At 32.4% G+C, this 20,113-nt stretch overlaps 2 protein-coding genes across 3 annotated transcripts; both read right to left on the reverse strand.

The window, feature by feature from the left end:
* Positions 1-165: 165 nt before the first annotated feature.
* MAA3 (P-loop containing nucleoside triphosphate hydrolases superfamily protein) lies at positions 166-12,294 on the reverse strand. Of its 2 annotated transcripts, none has more exons than XM_089718162.1 (21): positions 12,157-12,294; positions 11,815-11,927; positions 11,553-11,721; positions 11,309-11,442; positions 10,646-10,855; positions 9,736-9,810; positions 8,273-8,308; positions 8,006-8,091; positions 7,768-7,818; positions 7,022-7,133; positions 6,841-6,946; positions 4,759-4,856; positions 4,144-4,248; positions 3,975-4,067; positions 3,206-3,259; positions 2,815-2,873; positions 2,641-2,725; positions 1,775-2,143; positions 1,274-1,396; positions 1,116-1,202; positions 166-964 (listed from the first exon to the last, which is right to left on the reverse strand). In XM_089718162.1, the coding sequence occupies exons 2-21, from the start codon at positions 11,914-11,916 to the stop codon at positions 761-763; spliced, it is 2,358 nt and encodes a 785-aa protein (XP_089574288.1). In that variant the 5' UTR covers positions 11,917-11,927; positions 12,157-12,294; the 3' UTR covers positions 166-760. The 2 variants fall into 2 exon arrangements, with proteins under 2 accessions (XP_089574288.1, XP_089574287.1); XM_089718161.1 differs by having other exon boundaries at positions 9,736-9,927.
* A 3,233-nt stretch (positions 12,295-15,527) lies between these two features.
* Positions 15,528-18,128, reverse strand: XTH32 (xyloglucan endotransglucosylase/hydrolase 32). The gene is made up of 4 exons (XM_089718512.1): positions 17,790-18,128; positions 17,588-17,688; positions 17,283-17,500; positions 15,528-16,425 (listed from the first exon to the last, which is right to left on the reverse strand). Exons 1-4 carry the CDS (start codon positions 17,986-17,988, stop codon positions 16,059-16,061), a joined length of 885 nt encoding a protein of 294 aa, XP_089574638.1. The 5' UTR covers positions 17,989-18,128; the 3' UTR covers positions 15,528-16,058.
* Between the last annotated feature and the right edge of the window lie 1,985 nt (positions 18,129-20,113).

Below are 20,113 nucleotides of genomic sequence, written 5' to 3' on the forward strand. Positions count from 1 at the left end.
ATTATTGAATAGGATTCAATAACCATTAATTAAATTGTAGTCTCATTAAATTTTTTTTATGTTGTGATTCTCATCCTCGCTGCATACTAACTCCGAGGAACTTTTTAAGTTGATCAAAATATTCTAGCTCTATCAAGTACATTAGCCCACAAAGCATTCGCACCGTGAACAATAATCTGTGTAAACAAGAAATTTATCCAACTTAGTAAAACCTTTGTCATTTAGGCTTCATCTGTGTAATGTCAATGGTGTATTACTTATGGCGAATAATGACTTTAAAAATATTGCACCTCAATATCTGCAAAACTATAACATGGACTATTAACTGACGCCCATGCTCTTTGGAGAATATTTGCTATTTTCACTAATAAATATACTTCTTTTTTTGTTTTCCTCTTCGTTTCTTTTTCCTCTCTAATTCAGAAACCCATTGAACCTAACATATTATCAAGAGTAGCTCATCCATAAGAAAACTCCCTGATTCAATTGAAGTTAAAACTCTGAACACCGAGGAACTTGCATCAATCATTCTGATTCTGTTCACTTAGCCATTGCACTCAGCTTGCTATTGTTGCACTTTGCATCTCATGAATAGTGATAAGTGTTGCCAATTATTTATTCTCAGTTCCTTGCCGTTCCCGAAGTCCACATGCAGCTGTCTCATCTTTTTGTAATTCACTTGATACTATCCTTTTCCCCCTTGCTTTTGGAGGCCCGTAATTTGCCAAAAACTAACAATTCACAGAGAAAATGGGTTGTGTTAATCGTTATCATCACCACCATCTTGGTCCATGTCATCTGCATTATGATCATCATCGTCAGCTTGCCCCTGATCAGCATCTCCAAGATTACTATGCATCATAATGTCATCCAGATCTTTGTCAAACTCTGCTGGCAGGTTTTCTCGAATCTTCATAGATTCAAGATTTGAATCACTGAAAAATGAAGTATAGGGCTTGGAGACCTGCAAGAGGACATATATTAATAGGAACCAGAGGAAGAAATCAATTTGCTTGCAGATTATGGGACTAACTGTTAGTGAAAGAAACAAAAGTAATTCTGGCATAAACAAGATATACACTTTTGCCTGGAAGGAAAAGAGAATCAGTATACACCTTAAATAAAAAATCTCTCTTCTCAGCACTCTCCACTAGATTGTTCCAATGCTCATCAGTCCTTAAAGTTGATGCGGAACCAACCACCTAAAGAATCAATCAAACCTCAGTTTTCATAAAATAAATCGTAAAAGATGACATTTATCAATAAAGCATACCAGCACAGTTGACTTTGCTCTGGTAATACCAACATTCATGCGCCGGGCATCAGAAACGAATCCAATACCCCTGTCCTTATTGGACCTAACACATGAGAATATTGCAACATCCTTCTCTCGACCCTGGCAAAGCATTTCAATGTATAAGTTGGTAATTAAATTTAAATTTTTAAAACCCTCTCTTTTTTTTAAGATAAGATTTGATTTAACCAAATCCACTTCAGGGTTCAAACAACTATTCAGCCATGACTTTGCAATAGTTTATGACTGCTTACAACGATCTGACAATATGATGTGATCCTCCAGTACAAGTTTCAGAGGCAGAAAATAGATTCATCTCTCTTTTGCAGGGATGTAAATAATTCATTGTCTAAATGAAAATTCGGCTTGTAAATAAAGGCTCATATAATGCAATTTTTATCTAGCAAATGAGCCAGCCTCAAAAATGATTCCCACTACAAACCAAATTAATGGCTCAATTAAGGGTAACAGGAAGCTTACCTGGAAACCATCAACAGTTTGTATATCCACAAACTTTTGGGAATCCTGCCCAAAAGTTTCCTTAAATCGGTCTTGGAAAAGCTTGACTTGGTATCTATAGGGAGAGATAATTGCAAGGTGTGAACTCGATCTGAGCTCAGGATACATAGTCACCAATTTATGATACAAGAGGAGCACAAAGTCAATCTCATCAGTGTTTACCCAGGACCCACTTCCAGAGGGCTGTGATTCTTTTCCCTCGTGTATGTCAAAGAAGCAAAAAGGACCAAAACAGCGATACTTATGCCAGTCACGCACTGTCTTGCTCGCAATATCTTCTGCATCCTGCAATGCCTCAGAATAGAACTCCTTCGAAGGAAAGTTCCTTATCTGTTTGACAAGTAAACTTGACAGAGATTAGACAGCTAGACTACACTGTAAATAGATAGTAACTATATGCATAGCAAGGCCATCCCATGGCTGGATTTCAATTTATGCAGGCCCAGAATCTCCATCTTCGTTTGAAAATTGGGGATAATATTGAGACTGCAAAACCATATTGCATAAAATTGTATCCCCACAGAAGTACAACATATTTTGAAGTTTAAAGAAACCAAGAGAATGGTGAAATTCCAGAGAGAGATAGTGATGTCAGGTACAAAAAAGATCAAAATCAAGGACATATTGTACTTTCCTTAAAGCTAGCGTCATTGCATTTATCCCAGGGCCATTCAAACAGGTCCAATTGATCCAGAATTAGGCACAAAATACCAACTAACATTCAGTTATTAGTACTATTTTTATTTTCATAATTGATTATAACAATCACAACTTAATATGTACCAAACTCATTTGATAAAAGCATCTACCAAAGTTTCTCATCTGACCTCAGGATGCATTCGATACTGCACCTTCAACATATTCACTGGATAACCAGCTCTCTGAAGCCTCTCAAACAAACTCGTTCCATAGCTTTAACAAAATAATAGAAAAAGAACATTATCAACAAAAATAATGCAGTAAACATAAAAGAATAGACAAATAAAAACAGAACCCATTACCCAAATTTCTCAGCAATAGGAGAAATTACAGTGGCTGGCAGTTGAACAGGATCTCCAACCTAAAATAATAATTAAAAAGGAAAATCTGTGAAATCAATTATGAACATACAGAAACATTTACATTCCCTTAAAACATGCAGTTGTGAATATGTGCAAAGCAGCACATATTTGGCAGCTTGTAGATGTACTTGTGTCATTTACAAGTTTTGTGAGACACACACCTGTTCATGAGCCTCGTGCTAATACTACCCAAGATATACCAAGAATTTTCGATTGTGACAGACATATTATTGATATTAACAGCAGAAGCCAACGGTGGTTCATAGGGTATCAAACACAATGACTGCAAGGAACTAATAGGAAGTACAACCACAAAAGCTTAGAGATATACCAGAAACACTTGTTTGCATCCATTGGACAAAGGAACGAGAGTTGCTGGTTCCACCTGTTTAAAGTTGATATCTTATATATTTTCACACAGATAAAAAAGCCAAATACAAAATGATGACAAAATTGGAAAAAATCTGCAGCTGTTAAACATTCATAAAGACTCTCAAATATGTGCTGTGAAACTACCATAGGAAATGTGAAGCCATTGCTTATTAATACTACACACACTCCATTGACAAAAAACAGCTATTGTTTTCATATCCAATTTTTTTTGCTTAAATGCTTTCTTATATCTCCATTTCCAGTGAGGTCAGGCTTGAGACAAAAATCATTATGTAGGGCAGAGTTTTATCCTAAACCACTCTCCAACATGACATCTGATCTTATACTAGTTGCATCACAGTAATTTTGTATTTATCTTGTTGAAAAAGGTAAACCATGAGGAAAATTTTAATACAAGTGACTGACTTTATAACTAACAAACATTAAATCCGCCCATCAATATTGCAGAAAACATGGGTATAGAGGTTTCAGTCTAAACAAAAAATTAAAATTAAAGCAACCATTTATCACTGTTTGAAGAAAAACAAACTACAGGTTAAGATATGCTTTATTTTTCTTCTTTTATCAACCGCCAATTTTGGATTTCACTTTCACATCTGTATTAACAGTAAAAGTTCTGTGCATTTAACATTGACAGATGAGTCATAATAGAGATGAGAGCATAAACTGCAAGTGGTCTGATGAGCATGCAGGATCTTGGCACTTACAGCTTGGGCAGCTTCATCTATTATAACAACATCAAAACCATGATTCAATTTACTAAAAAGGGCTGAACCACTGAAGCTGAGTGTGGAGCAAACCTGCCAAAACAGAAAAAATACAGTAAATTCACAGGATGTAAGGATTTCATTTCCACAGGAGGTTAAATTTACATACAATTACAGCTTCTTCCAGAATAGCAGTGCGAATACTATCAGTATCTCCTCCCCCAGCTCCATGTTTCTGTTTATCAACAGCTGTATCACCTTGTTTTTGTCTCACCTGCAAAGCCAAAAAAAAAAAAAAAAAAACAAAAAAAAAAGTGATTAACATGGGATGCATGATAATCTGACATGCAGAGTAAAAAGGTCAATGGTCAGCACTAATCACAAAGTTCCTTAGAGATTTAATGATAAACAATGTCAAACAATATTTGTCAAACACTATACATTTCACTATATGTTTTGTTCTTGCACAATTTTAAATGTGTTTGACTTGGGGAGTTTAAGTTTGGTGTTACTTTGTTGGTAAAGGCCAGTAATCATTTGCACATTGCCAATGCCTAAGCAATTATAATATCCCCTTCTTTGAAGAAGGAACATTAGGTAGCTGCAAGCAACTTTCAGTTAGGTTGAACAGAAAACTATCTTCCTCTTTGACAAAGTTCCTCCATTGGTAATGGAATTAACAAAGGGAAAATAATGGATTGTGAAATTGTGCATGAATTAATAGTAGCAAGAAATACAATAGCAACAGCTAAATTCAGTCTCTTATATTATTGCTTGAACATACAAGGTAATCCATGCAGACTGACTGGACCGAGTGATGAGCTTTAAGACCAATCCGCACAATTTTAGGATTATAAGTATGAACATTTTCATCACGAACACCTGGAAAGATACAAAATATAGTTATAAAAATCATGTCACACTGATAGTCACCTAATAAGGACATATTCCCTAGGTAACAATTAGGAAAGATTGATCAAGGCTTTTTTTATGCCAAATTTATTTATGAACTTTTATTCATGTTCAGAAAAAATAAAAGGTTATTCAAGATCGATAATATAGTTAGCTAATATGATCAGCTTTAAGATTTCCCCAATACAACATTAAGAAGTCATATTATATCCTATTAGTATACCTATAGTGGTAAAAGGTATATAGCCATAACACACCTTCATGCATGCATGGATATGTGTGGGTGAGTCTGTAAAGGGTTCCAAGTGAACTTATAAATATCATGACATCAATTACGGATGATATATAATGGTAAAAGATGTTCCATGGGTTAGCAATCCAAATTACTCAATCTAGCTGATGCTAAAATGCTATCATCCAATGTTGAGACCACTTAGGGTGGGCAATAAATAGTCTTTCCACTAGCACCTCTATATGAACTAGCATGGACATGAACAGCACATTTGTGCATGGCATTCCTTCATTAGCCTCTCTCTGATCACTCCTTTTCTTGGTGACTTAGGATCAGGTTTTTCTGTGTTCTTGAGGACCAAAAATTTTTTCAAGTAAGTTTTGGAAGAATTTCTGCTAATTAAAATTTGAGGGACATGGACAGGGAATGGAGCAGATATGCCATGATATTTTTGCAGTAATATAGTGCATTTGGTTGAAGAATGCAAGGAGTTTTAGAAATCAAATCCAGCCTTTGTGCTTGTAACTTGTAAGACGAAATTGTGACCTTGGCTCATACTAGGTTCTGCCTTTTGAGATCTCAATGAGATATCTCTTGCCAAATTGTTGCGTTCAGCATGATTGGAAGGTTTTACCCTTTTAGTCGTTTGCTTCTATATTTTGCGTCATTTAGAGGACAACTCTACCCCTAATTCTAAATACCGTCCGTTTTTTCTTCATTTAATAAATTTAGATTTTGTGTCTCAATGGAAGGGCAGGGAGAAATTTGACATTGATTCTCTACAAAACATAACAAAGGACCAAGAATTTTATAAAAAATCTGAATTAAATCCAATACAATATTCATTGGCACCCACCCCCATCTTTTATTTTAGGAATTGTCTCAGACTTTTGAAGTCCCTTGAAAAACTGCTATTACAATCAACTTAGAGAAGTGTGGCTCTGATGTGTTACATGGACACAGAATGTGTTCCAGGGGAAGATAAGCAGATCAGCTATATAGCACAGGATTTTCTGCAATTAAGAAATTAAGAGCAACCAAAATGACAATATCCGTATAAATTTTTAAGAAAAATAGATATGTTCATTAGCAGATGACACTGATAAAAAAGAAAAGTTGATGGAAGTTCAAAATACCATGGGGAATATGATATGAGCTGGACTATAAAGAAAAAGATTGGGTTCTTTTTTCATTAATTAAGAAAAGAATATTTATTATGAGGCAGGAAAAGGAAATTGCAAGATGCCCTTTGGTAAGTGCAATGGAAGAAAATTATCAGCAAGATAACCCAAACTTGTTCAAGTCATGAAGTTTCTCTAGGTTGAGTTTTTGAATGGGTGAATTCCAAGTTCCCATACTCTTTGGCTATGCAAGAGAATGAAAGATATAAATTTTACATGTATTGATTTCTTTGCATCCAATGCAATAATATGAACTTGCACACAGTATTATTCAAGATCACAGATAATCAGATTCAGATTCTGGGAACTAGTGTATCTAAACAGATCAACTTCCCCGGCAACATACTATAATTAGACCAACCTTAGCTGCTTCTTGCACCATATCGTGCTACCTAAACAAGCATCTGAGAAAAAGAAATACATACTATCATAATAGACTGCATAGAAAAAATGGACTCCATCAAGCATTATAATATGATAAGTGAAAAGTCAGCAAAGATAAGTGAGGATGACAGGATAAGTGCAAGTGAAAAACTTGTACCAGTCCTGAGAAGGCGAAGGACAATCTCATCAAGTGCAGAGTTTGATGGGGCACATACCAACACGCGTACACGATATCTACGACTAGAAGCAACAACTTCTGGTTTCTGCACAACTTAAGTTGCACTTCAGGAGAGATGATTCTTCAATAATTTAATGTAGATGAATAAATTCATACTCACCATCTCATTTCCAGTAGTAGGAAAAAAACCATCATCACCGTCTTTGGGCATGTTATTATCTCTAGGATTATTACCAGTCAACCAAGGTGAAGCTAGTGCCCAGTGATTATACCTGCAAATTAGCAATTTTGACAGCTTAGTGAGAATCAAAAGACCTCTGTGTTTTTTGTCCAAGTGGGATACAGGTTCCATCGATTAAAAATTAAATATTGATTGATTATAAGTATAATTCTGAATCTCTCTTGTATATTTAAATTTTCAACATGGAACATCAAACGCCAACCTAGGGACATGGCAATACAAGGATCAAAAGGTATCACTTCAAGTCTCCTAGTTCTACACTCAAAAGAACTTGAAACACTTGTAGGGTCATGCAGTAACATTCTTAAAGACACTTCAGCAAAACTGACAATTAGGAGTGTGTATATATTTATTTTTCTAAAAGTTGCCATCAATCATCGCATCTGATCTACTTTACAGACATTGCTAGTACCAATAGTGCAAAGGCAGAACAAAGTAACTAATGGTCAAACAACAGTTTCCAGGTATATAACCAGAGGGAAATCCAACATGTGCCAACATGATACTTGTTCTGCTGCTATATCTAAATGCCTCGAGAAGTGGACCTCACATCAATGCAATTGCAGAAACAAAACCTTAAATACAGACACTCATGTAAAACAATTGCATGCATGCACATGTATAACAGATACTGAAGAAAGAATGAGTAAGAAACTGGCACATACTTCACTTCAATTGGTAGTTCTGGCCCCAATTTAATCTCACGTGACGCACCCCTGCATGGAAGGAAACAGGGTATAGCTGAAATATAAAATACAAAAAAAAAAGATACTATTCTTCATAGTTCAAAATAGGAGCAAGCACTTGAAGCCTATTAATGATAGTAAAAATTCATTAAGAATCACATGACAACGTCGAAGTATTAAAAAAAAAAAAGAAAAAAAAAAACAGTAAAATCATTACTTGGAATGTACTCTTTCTGGAGCTGCATGCAAAATCGCACTAAGTAGTGCAAGGATGGTTTGTGTCTTCCCCGTTCCAGGAGGACCCTGCAAAAAAAAAAAAAAAAAAAAAAAAATCAAATGGTCAATTTTCAAAGATTACCATGCATTAATACATAATTAGAGTATGGCAACATCACAAAATTTTGAAAAGGACATCTTTTGGTAGAGGAGACTGTAAAATGGGGGAAAATGATCAAAACACACTTAAAAGAGAAATAAATCTAACCTGTATCAAGACAAAGGTTTTACGTGATAGGCCAGCCTGCAAACAAAAATGTCGCATCAGATTAACATGAAATAAATAGCTGCGTATAGGATAGTCATCCATACAGTACAAACCTTATAATGGCACCTCAAAGCAAAAATAAACAAACTTAAAAAACCCTATCAAAAATCTAAAATAACATAATTGACGTCAAATAGTAATGTATAATCCACAATACTTTATTATTCATATATTTTAACTTTGTAAATTGTCGTAGGCCACTTCATTATGTGACTATAAAAGAGGGCAACCCAGTGCATGAAGCATCCTGCATGCATGAGCGCTAGGGAGAATTGATGCATGCAGCCTTTCCCCTACTTTTTTGTAACTATCTAAACAGAAAAAATAATGTTACTATATTTCTTATATTTTACCACATTTTTTCATTGCCCAACCACTCTTTTTTTTTTAAAAAATAAAAAAATTCCTGCTACGTAATGTGGTATTAACATTTTGCATGTTTTCTTATATAAATTTTCAACTCCAAAGCTGATATTTTCTGATTTTATGATTCAAAAGGAACAAAAATTTATAGTATGATCTTAAGCAATACAAAGTAAAAGAAGAGGCTAGCAATAGGATTTTTCAAGGCTACAAGAAGCACAAGTGAATAGTTAACTTTAGGGGCCATCACATAGAACTATTTAACAGGTGAAAAGTTGGACAAGGGTGTGTATTTCAGGGTTTTACTAAATTGTTACATGGTTACAAAGTATTAGTGGCATAAATAACAAAGCTAAACATGATATCAGATGGAAAAGGGGGGCAGCAAAGCAATTGCTCTAAGTGAAAAAAGAAAATATCAAGTCCAAGTGACAGACATAGCTTTTAACTATTGTTTCATGTCTACTATATTTGAGTTACCTAACAAAATTCCTCTTACACGCCATTCAACAGCTTTAGATGAAGAACTCAATAGTCAGACCTTCCAAAACCCTAGTCAGTATACCAAGTGTCCATCGTTTGCAAGATTTCATTTAGAGTTCTCAGTAGCTTTGCTAACACCAAAGAAATAAAGTAGTTGATATAGATGTGTTGAAAATTGGGGCAATCAACAAGAACAAGCACAATTATAGGTTTTCCATTTCTTATCCTGATGCTTTTTTTTTTTTTTTTTAAAAAAAGGGAGAAAAATTGTAATGGCTGATTTCACTATCTTCTAAGGTAGATTTGAAGAGTGGCACCAAAAAATATGCACTAGATCTTGTGAAGAATGGAGAAGAAATGCTTTCAAGAACAAGAACAGCTTTCTCTAGTGACTAGTCATGTCATTCATTGTTTCAAAAATACCTAGCACCCTATAGCAACTTACAGACCCAGTAGTTTAGCTTTTGTTGTCATTTCATTGTAGTTTATTTTGACAATATCCTCAAACATACGGTGCAAAAGTAAAAACATATTAGACAAGCTCAGCATAAACTCACATCTACAGCTTCTAGTTGTGACTTGTTAAGGTTTCCCCCAAAATATTCACGCAGAGGTCCAGAAACTTTCCATGCCTGCTCTTCAGACCCAAGATTTGTATCAGTAGCCTTTAGTATTAAATCCTTGAATGGAAGAGAACTAATTGATCGCAGACCATAATATTCACGAGAAATAGTTGATAAGCTGCAAATCTACAGAAGATGCTACATCTGTTAGTGGGCTATCTAATCAATTAGTGCATCAAATAAACAATGCAAGGGTATAACCATTTCACTGCATTATAAATACTGGTTACTATCTATATTTCAGAAAAGAGTCCATAGTGAACCTATGGCAGGAGATGAAAAAATGGAAAACATGAAGAAGAAAAGATTCACCAGTGCAGCATATAGAAAACGAACAAATACCTCTATAAAAAAATAAATTCCTACATTTCCTACAAGGAATTAACATTAGACAGTGAAAAGGATTGAGGACGAAAAAAAATGTTCTTTTCTTTTTACTGTTTAATCAGGTCAGATTGGTTTCAATATTTTATGAAGTAATGTTTAATTGAAGAGAAGGTTGAACATTTTCACTTTCAGTTGTGTGTTTATTAAAATATGACAAAGGATTCATATAGCCAACCCCAAATAGTTTGGGATTAAGGCTTAGTTGTTGTTGTTGTATAGTTCGTACCTAAAATAGTAAAACTACCTACAACGAACATATGCAAACTGAATCCCACAGAGAAGGTCATCCAGCAATTTCAGTTTGGTAACATGATTCCACTTGTTTTTGGTAACACTAAATCTCAGAAAATAATATGATTTAATCCTCTCAGTTAAAATGAGAAAAAAAAATGGAACAAGAATATTGCATAGGAAATAGCAGAACCAACCAGCGTATATAGTTTTAATGAGCAGTTACCTTTAGGCTGAACAAGGGTTTTTCCTCTGCCTTCAGAGGAGAAGTCATGAAAGATCGCATTCTATTAAGCCTTGGACGAGGTTCAACATTGTCTGTATTTAAGTGCATAACCTCACCACCTAAAAACATTCTGAGCCTAAGAAGATTATGCTGTCGGTGTTCCACCAAAGCAAATGCATGTATCTGAGGGAGTCTCTGCATATCTTTAATCTGCAATGGTGAACAACATTAATGTAGTTAGTGAAACTAAAACCAGAATAGATTTGAAAAAAAGGAAAAAAAAAATTAATTTAACAAAAACTAAAGGGGACACAAGGGTGAAGAAAGAATCAAAAAATAAAAATTAAATTTATTTTTAGTTGTGACGGACAAAAAATATAAGCAATCTGGCAAACCTTAAAAGGGATGAGTTTTTTCCTCCAACTACTTTCTCAAAAACCAAATGAAGCATAATATGCATCATTAAATTGCAGTTTTACATGTCCATTACCAACAGCATGCAGAGGAGAAATTAAAATTTTTAAAAAAATTAAAAAAGAATCCCAGAAAACTGGCCAATTTGAAGTAATATGATGAACCAAGAAGAATAACACAAAAACGCTCAATAGAATTATTCTGGGCAACTACTTATTGAACACTTTCAATTGATGCCAATTAAATTACCTGCTCTCTAGAAAGGAGCAAAAGATCATTTTGAACAATTTTCTCACCCTCATCATCTCCATAAGTAACTGCAGGAAAAAGGAACCCGTCCACCTCATTGCATTCCACTACCAGCCTCATTACCCATTCTGTCACTGCAATACATATGCATACAAACATAATTACATAATATTTTTTTTCAAGCAAAATTTCTCACAAAAGCCAAGCACTGATCAAACAAAAAAGAAATTTCAGAAAGAAAAACCTTCTTCATCATCTTTTCTCTGAATAATCTGAGCTTTAACTTCTTCAAATAAAAGGGGCTCAAAAGTTGCAAGGTAATCATCAACATCTTTATAGGTGTTCTTCACTTGTCTTAAAACTGAATTATCATTCCCATTATCCCGTTTTCTTTTCTCTTTCTTCTTCTCCTTCTACTCCAACAAAAGAGGCGGCAAAAATTAAAAAAAAAATCAAAATTTTTATATCAATCTATAATCAAATAGAGCAAAAGAGAAAGGAATTACATCTGCTTCTCTGAGCAGACCAAAATAATCCCAACTAAGAATAATTTTGCAAAAACGAATAAACGAAGCTTCTTCAAGTAGCTTTTCTTTATCCACCGCCATCTCAGCCTCCTCTGCAAATACACAGAGAGCATAATTGTCAAAATGAGATGCCACATTATGTTTCCAAAAGTTCAACAAAGCAATTAGATAATTGATTGAATGTTCAATCACAAACACACAGAATCACCATAACCAACCATTGATTTCAATTCAATTGCTAAAGAGATTAAATATATCACGGAAAAAAAAAAAAAGAAATATATACTGCAAGTATTGAAAATCAAATTGGAAAAGACTAACCTAGTTCGCTGTGAGTGACGAAGCGTGGAGGAGAGAGACAGAATGCGATTCAGCTGTGGAGCAGAGAAGCAGAGGTTTTGCTGGGTTTTGGAAGCGGATCCTGGATGCTAGTGGTGTTTCAATTCGGGTTAAAGCGGGTCTCAAGTCTCGACCCGTCGACCGAGCTTAGTGAGGTTTAAAGCCTTAAGAAACCGACGCGACCCGGCCCTGTCCCTATATTGATTGGGTTACAGCCCACATTGGGAAATTAACTTGGTGCCTGTCCGCTTATAAGACCCAAAGCCCATTAACGCAATAGCGAACGTGTGAGATTTTACTGCATCAAAAGTAAAAGTAATTCAAAATTTTTACTTCATAAATATTCCGCCTTTTGGCACCCTTAATTTTAATATTGAACTTTATGGCACCATAAACTTCACTTTTTACAATAATTTCACACATTTTCATACAAAAAAGCAAATTTTAAAGTTTTTAATTTTTATATGCAAAATATTGATTTTATATGAGATTAATACAATTTTTTGGAAAAATAATTTTCACATTTTTCAACTATCAATTAAGTATTTAATTGACCTAATTTTACAAGTTGAGGTGTTCATTAAATCAATTAAAATGTTTAATAGGTGCAATTTTATAAACTGAAGTGTTCAATTGATCAAAATAAAAATAAAAAATGCCATAAGATTTTTTATGATAAGTATAAAGATGGATTTATATATTGAGTCGTAAATATTCTCAAATAAAAAAAAATAATAGTGTGATAACATTCACTTTATGATTTTTACTACACTAAAAGTGATTTATAAATATTCTCAAAAAAAATTGTGATTATTCTCAATTGATGAATAGAAAATAATATTTTATCAAGGAAAAAAAAACAAAAGAAAAGAAATCATTATGATTTTTTAATGATTTCTTTTTTTTTTTTTAGTATTAGGGGAGGGTGATATAAATTTTAGATTTATTGTCAAATCATATGTGCACTTACCATTAATCCATGTCTAACTGCAGAAAAGATAATATGATTGGTCAATAGCTAAACTGTCTTAACTTTATGATCTTTGTGGCAGTTGCAATTGCACTAAAATGTGCTATCCACCAAATATTAGGAATTTAAGATGAGGATCACTTGTTAGTGTCAGAACCAAACATTTCAAGTTGATCATTAGAAAGTGCCAAAAGGAGAAAAGGGGAAGAAGAGAGAGAAGAACATATTTGTATTTTTCTTCCACAATCACATTTTCTGTTTGGAAACATTCTATCTATACACTTTAATCCATTTAAATTATTTTTGTTTTTCAATTTAAAGTTTAATGGCTGCCCACAAATGACCCCATTTGTTTTATTTGGGCATCCTGGCCTATGCCCTTTGCATTATTGTTTCCAAGGCATCTCTAATCATATACATTCAAAAGCTTTACCAAAAAATTTCAGGTAATTAATTTTTTTTTATTTGAAGAAATAATCATATACATCTCTAATCATATATATATAACTATTATCTCTATTCCGTAATATTTATCACATTTGAGAAAATAGTCTGTTTTAAAATATTTATCACATTCGTGGTTTTAAGGAGTAATAAATATTATTTTCATGTTTACCATTTGTATATAACATATAATTATTACTTCAATTTAATGATTTTCTTAGAGAATTAATATTAAATTATGGGTGACATAGTCAGTTTATTCAATAATTTATTGTCATTTAAACAAATTTAATGGCTTTCTTAAAAGATGTGAAATTTCAAATATGACAAATATTATGGAACAGAAGTAATATAATTTTCTAAGAAAAATAAATAATAATAAAAAAGAAGTTAGAAAAAAACCATTTTAACATTCAAAATTCCAAGAACCCTATCAATATGAAAGCTACAAAATGTATGATTGCAGACAATTTATCCAAAATGCATGTGGTTGAATAGCCAGCCACCATTCCACTGTTGGAAAAGAGCACTACTCTCTATTCAAAAGTTATTCTGATAGCAACCAGGTTTTAATTTCATAACCTAATTTCTTATACAAGGTCTAAGGTTTCAATTTCAAACACTGTTTAAAACTTAATTATCTAAAAAGAAATTTAAAGAGTCAAGAGGTTACCAAGGTTTGAATACCTAATTTCTTGTAAAATACCAATCACCCATTTGGGATTTTTTTTTTTTTTTTTTTTTTAACCTTGCAATGAAGCCAAATTTGGCCAACCAAAAGTTTTTACATTTTATAAACTCATTTCCCAATATACATATATATGTCAATCTTCTGAAAAAGGAAGTCAGGTGATTGGGGACAGATGTTCTCAATATGGGATTATGAAATTTTGCTGCCATTGATATTTTTTTGTCCTTCCAGGATCATTTTTATGTGGTTACAATTTTTTTAGATGGAAAGAAAAAAAAAATATTGATAAAAATAAATTACATGACTAATAGTAAATAAAATATGCAATTTTATAAATTATAAATGATATTTTCAAATTCATTTTGAAGAATGATAATCATAACTAACAAAATTAGAATTAGGTTGATAAAATAATTGACTTACTATAGTAATGTAAAAATTTCCTAGATAGTGTCGAGATTTGATTAAAACTTATCAAGATTGAATCAATAGAAGTAGACTGTATACGAATTTTATTTGCATGGTGTTTGAAACTACGAGTTTTTTATTTATTATCGAAAAAATTTTACTTGAATATTATCTTAGTCCCAGTGTAAAAACACGAAAAAAGAAATAAAAAGGGCTGTTAACATCGGTAATAAATCAATGAGACTGGAGCCTTTAATACCAGTAAATAATCAAAGAGACAGAAATGGTCTACATTCATAACTCAGCTGGTCTTGAAACAGGACATAACTGTTCATTCACTATTTAGTGTTCAATTTTCTCTTTTTGGGTACCATTAATTCATTGAAGAAAAAAAAAAAAAAGGAAAACTATTTCTTCTTCTCTTTTTGTAGAGGATGGATTCTCGTGATTTGTGTCCCGTTGATGAATAAATTTTCTTGCCCAAACTCTTAAAGGGTAAAATAAATAATATCCTTCCAATCCACCTCCAGTAAACACTCCACAAATAATTTTTAAAATAATATTTAATATTATTATTTATAATATTCGATGACATAATATTTATATTATTTAATTAGTACGTTTTTAACTAATTTTTTCGAATCAAGACGTAAATATTGATTAAGTTTCGTGTTTTCACTTTCCATCTACGTTTGTTTAAATATTAAATAAAAAAATTTTAAATAAGCAATTTGTGAATGATTTCAAAAAGAGATAAATGAACAATAAATCATTATTTTCAATCATAATTGATAAAAAGAAAAATGCCCCATCCCTGTTGTAGACCCCAAAACAAAAATATCAAACCAGAAGCAACAAAAGAACTTGTAATTTATTTAGAAATGAAATGACAGTGAAAACACAAATGCACACTTAATACTCCCCGACATGGCCCCATTCTTCTGCCTTCATCACCTCATTTTCTTTTCTCATTTATTTCTTTGCCTCTGCCTCTCATATTTTCTGTTTTTCTTTTCTTTTTTTTTTTTTTTTTTTTTATAATCCAGCTATTATTAATGTACACAATAATACCACCATAGAAAAAAAAGAATAATAATAATAATTGACATCAAAATTCCCACACAAAATTTTAATTCTCATCTGCCTTTTTGGAGTCTTGGAAGCCCAACTACTCTTTGCATAATGTTGCTTGTAAGTAGGATCCATCTCAAGACACCTTCTTAAATGAAAGAACATAAAGACAAAAATAAATAAAAGGGGAAAAAAATCACAAGACAAAGTAAAAAGAAAAAACTTTTTTTTTTTTTTTGCCTTTTGAGTGTTTATTTTGTATGCATAGGCATATATGTTAGTGTAACCAAATTTTCACTTTTAATGCCAGCATTCAGGTGTTAAGGAATGGTCTCTTTTTGGGTCCATACAGTAATTGTAAACCATATGGTGAGTTTGAACCCATCTCATTGCTCTATGTTGTTGTCTTGTAAGTCCACCGGACCGGAACGGCGAGGCGGATACCGGGTGGCACCAGGCGGGCGAGTAGGCGGAGCAACCACCAGCTTTAAAATTAGTATACTTTGCAACAAATGGTTGGTATCTATAATCTGCTTTGTATTTTCCATCTTCTGTTGCCCAAGAAGAGGCATCCCAAATTGAACCATAAACCCACATTGGCCTTAATGGGAAGGTTGCATCACTTTTTCTAGGGTACCTTCTTATGGGCACATCATCAACAAGGAATCTGAAATAGTAACAGTAACAATAATAATAATCAAATCAAAAGAAATTGCATTAAAGACACAGTAGGACACTTTACCTACCAAGTATATATAACTATTTTCAGATTTTCAACTTGACATAGAAATTGCTATCCCTATTGTCTATTAGCTCATAGGCTAGAATATTTTCTTTTCTTTTTTTACCCAATTGGTGTAAAGGAAAAACAATAATTTTACTGGCCAAAGGAAAAAGCAACCATTAGATCTTTTGATTAGTATGCAATTAGATTTAGTTTATATACTTTAATACTTGCTAACTTTCATGTGATATAAAATAAACTTTCTTTCTTTAGTCCTTTTTCTAATGGTCCTTGTCATTTGCATTTCACTTCCCAAAAAAATAAAAAGTAAAATGACCTATTTGATTATTAATAAGTACATTTATCTAAGTGACAAATAGCAAAACACCAAGTAAAAATTCCAATCATAATAATATTATTGATTCTTTCGCGGTTTTTGGCAACGACTTTTTAAATAACTTTTATCGAAACACTAAACGAAATTTTTTATAGTGTTTAATAATATAATATTGGGACTAACTTTTTAAAAGTTAAGGTAGAGTTTTATAAAAGTTAACTCGTGTAACAACGTTTAGCTTTTAGTATTTTATAATATTGCCGAACAAACTTTTAATGTCTGTTTTTTACAGAAGTTGATTGCAATTAAATCTTAATGATCTGACTAACTAATGAAGCAAGCATTTGGTTATTAGACTAATGACTCTATAGTGTATAGTCCAAAGATTAAAAATTAGTGTGAGATTTTTTTTTAACCAAGAAAAAGTCAGTAGAATGTGTGATTGAAGATGGTAAAAACTTACATGATCTCCTTGGGACTCCAAAGAATGGCATAATGGTGAAAATTTTGAGTAGGATCAAACCATAAATGAAACTTCATCTCTCTTCCAATAATTTTTCCATCACCACTTCCTCTAATATAAACATTTGTCTGCAATGTGTAAGGCTTTCCAAATGTTGTCCCAAGAAATTCTATATCCACTTCATCATGAAAACCTGGGTGTGCTTCATTATTTGAAAGCTGCCATTAACCCATTAATTGATTAATTATCCATAACTAATAATAATCAAGAACACTAGTTTAACTTAATTAGCACTAAATCCTCACATAAAAAGCTGTTATAACTCCTGCAGTGTAACCGGGTTGAAGCTTAATCGAGGCACCAAAATACCCAGATCGAAATGGTTTAACCGATTTGAATCCACTTCCTGCAATAAATATAACAGAATCATAAAATGAACAGTAACTTTTAAGTAACTAATTAGCATTTAACTACAAGTATATATTTTTATATAGATATATATATGACCTGAAGTACTATCTAGCCAAATAGTTAATGCATCTTGGTCCACTCTTTGATGGGAATAACCCCAAAGATTTCTGTAACCCTGATAAAAGCTCATTGACTTAAACCTTGAGCTTGGCCAGTAACCAGGAGAAGGTGGCCAATCAGCAAAACATAAAGAAGGGACCATAATAGAAAGAAGTAGTAAGAAGAAAAGAGCCATAGGAGCTCAAGAAAGAAGAAGAAGAAGATGTGAAGAAAATGTATGAGAGAGAAGGGAATGATTAGGCATATAAATGCAGACAGTGAAAGAGAGAGAGAGAGTGAGAGAGAAGCAAAGAAGGCAATGTTTCATGGAGGAAGAGTATGGCAGTAGTACAGTTGATATAATGAAAAATATTGGTGGGTCCTTTGTATAAAGAAGTAATGGAAAAAGTTCGAGAAGGACTGAGGATTTAAAAATCAGAACAAGAATTTGATTAAAAATAGATAAATTAAGGTTTTAGTGATTCATATGTATGATAAATTACTATAAAACTGGACAGATAATTAGTAAAAAAGGTAATAATACTGTAATTCCTGTCAATCACAACTACTCTCTTTCCCAATATTTATGAGAAATCCTTGTTGGCTAGAACTGCATGCTTGGAAATCTCTGTAAAAGAAGAGAGAGTACAGACATCTCTTAAATTTGCTTATTTCAGTACACTTTATTGTGGGTTAATTTCTTAATTTGAGTACATTTCTTGTGGTTTTCTTTTTTTACCATAACATCCTGAATAAGAGCTGGAGGGACGGATCCCACTCTAACAAATCAGACATAGAAACAGTGTTGAACTAACAAATGAGTACAGCGATTCACTTATTTCTTAGCAAATAACGAAGATAAAGAAGGGAACTCATTCAATAAAGTTATACAATCTGAACTGAAAAAAAAGACCAAAGTAAGAATTGTCCAAAACAGGGTGTTTAAGAGCTTGGAAAGCCAATGAACAATCAATCTCTGTATCAATTGAAATTCTGTTTATTGTTGATAGGAACTTAGGTGGTTTTTGTTTTAGGATTTTACCCTTTAAACTGCAAATATTAATTATTGGAATAGCAAAAAAAAAAAAAAAAAAAAAAATCATTCTTTTTCACAATTGTAAATTTCCCCTTGTAATAAAAGTTGGTAGACCATAGAAAATGAGATGGTGGGTCAGATACTCTGATTTAGTCAAATTGGTGAATGACACGGGGAGTTATGGTGTATTTGAACCACTGATCTTTATTAATAGAGAGTGGGACATATCGTATCAAAAATGGGGTCCCATGTTTGATTTCATTATAATAACTAATAAGCAGTCGCAGATCCAGTAAAAAATTTTTTTTCAGGGTCAATAAGTAATAAATTATAATAAAGAGAGTTTATTCGGAATTTTAAGAGGGATTAATTGAAAAATATACATGTGTATTAAAAGAAAATTGGTAAAAAAAAAAAAAAGGATCAATTAACCCCTTTCTATAACGTAGATCTGCCACTGTTAATAAACGTAAATGTATTTTTGATTGAATATTTAGAAGTACACATTTTAGATGTAGAATTTCAACAAGGAATTAATCCAATAAACTTGAATTGATTTTCTCTAATTGAGAAAACCAAATCTTGTAATTTTAATTAATTAGAGATGCAAATAATTAAGATCAGAACCATTAACTATCTTCTCCGTATATTTGTCAATTGGTAACTAATTCATTAGTAGTGTACTTTGGATAGCAATTACTTGAAATAATTGTGCGATTTACGAACATTAATCTTAATGAAAATCGAGTGCATATTTAAACGAATTATATATATAAAATCGGGAAGTTTGAAATCTAAAATATGGAATAATAATTGTTGAGATATTCTACTTCAATATTATTCCGGTTTGAATACGAAGATAAGGATAAATGTATAAATTAGAAAAAAAAATTATCGAATTTAAATTCCACCAATGTGGGGTATAAAACAAAAAGAAGAAGAAGAAGGGAAAAAAAAAAAGAATGAACTTCCAAAATTTTCCAATTACGAAACCGATTTATTCCATTATATACTTCATTTTGAAGGATAATACCAGTTCAATCATTTGATCAACCCATCAATTTCGTTGTGTCGTAATCATTACAATATTTTATGATTAAAACTATAAATATTACAAGAGAATCTTAGGTGGGGTTATGAATTTTATTCTTAATTATTTATTTTTTTATGCTTTTTATACATATATTACTTTTTCCCCTCTCATTTTTCTTGCCGTAGAAGTGTTTTAATGTTGATTATGTGACCCAATATTAAATTACTTCATGTGCTCTTAAAATATACCGGT

Source organism: Jatropha curcas, chromosome 2, assembly GCF_041381405.1.
Source record: "Jatropha curcas cultivar XTBG-Jc1 chromosome 2, XTBG_Jcur_1.0, whole genome shotgun sequence".
Lineage (NCBI taxonomy): Eukaryota > Viridiplantae > Streptophyta > Magnoliopsida > Malpighiales > Euphorbiaceae > Jatropha > Jatropha curcas.

Coding starts and splice junctions, on each gene's coding strand:
- MAA3 (XM_089718161.1), bottom strand. CDS start 11,916: ATGGCGGTGGATAAAGAAAAGCTACTTGAAGAAGCTTCGTTTATTCGT. Junction 9,928..10,645: donor AACCCTTGTTCAGCCTAAAG/GTAACTGCTCAT, acceptor CATCTTCTGTAG/ATTTGCAGCTTATCAACTAT. Junction 8,309..9,735: donor CACAACTAGAAGCTGTAGAT/GTGAGTTTATGC, acceptor TTTTGTTTGCAG/GCTGGCCTATCACGTAAAAC.
- XTH32 (XM_089718512.1), bottom strand. CDS start 17,988: ATGGCTCTTTTCTTCTTACTACTTCTTTCTATTATGGTCCCTTCTTTA. Junction 17,689..17,789: donor TTGGCTAGATAGTACTTCAG/GTCATATATATA, acceptor TATTTATTGCAG/GAAGTGGATTCAAATCGGTT. Junction 16,426..17,282: donor TGGAGTCCCAAGGAGATCAT/GTAAGTTTTTAC, acceptor TTACTATTTCAG/ATTCCTTGTTGATGATGTGC.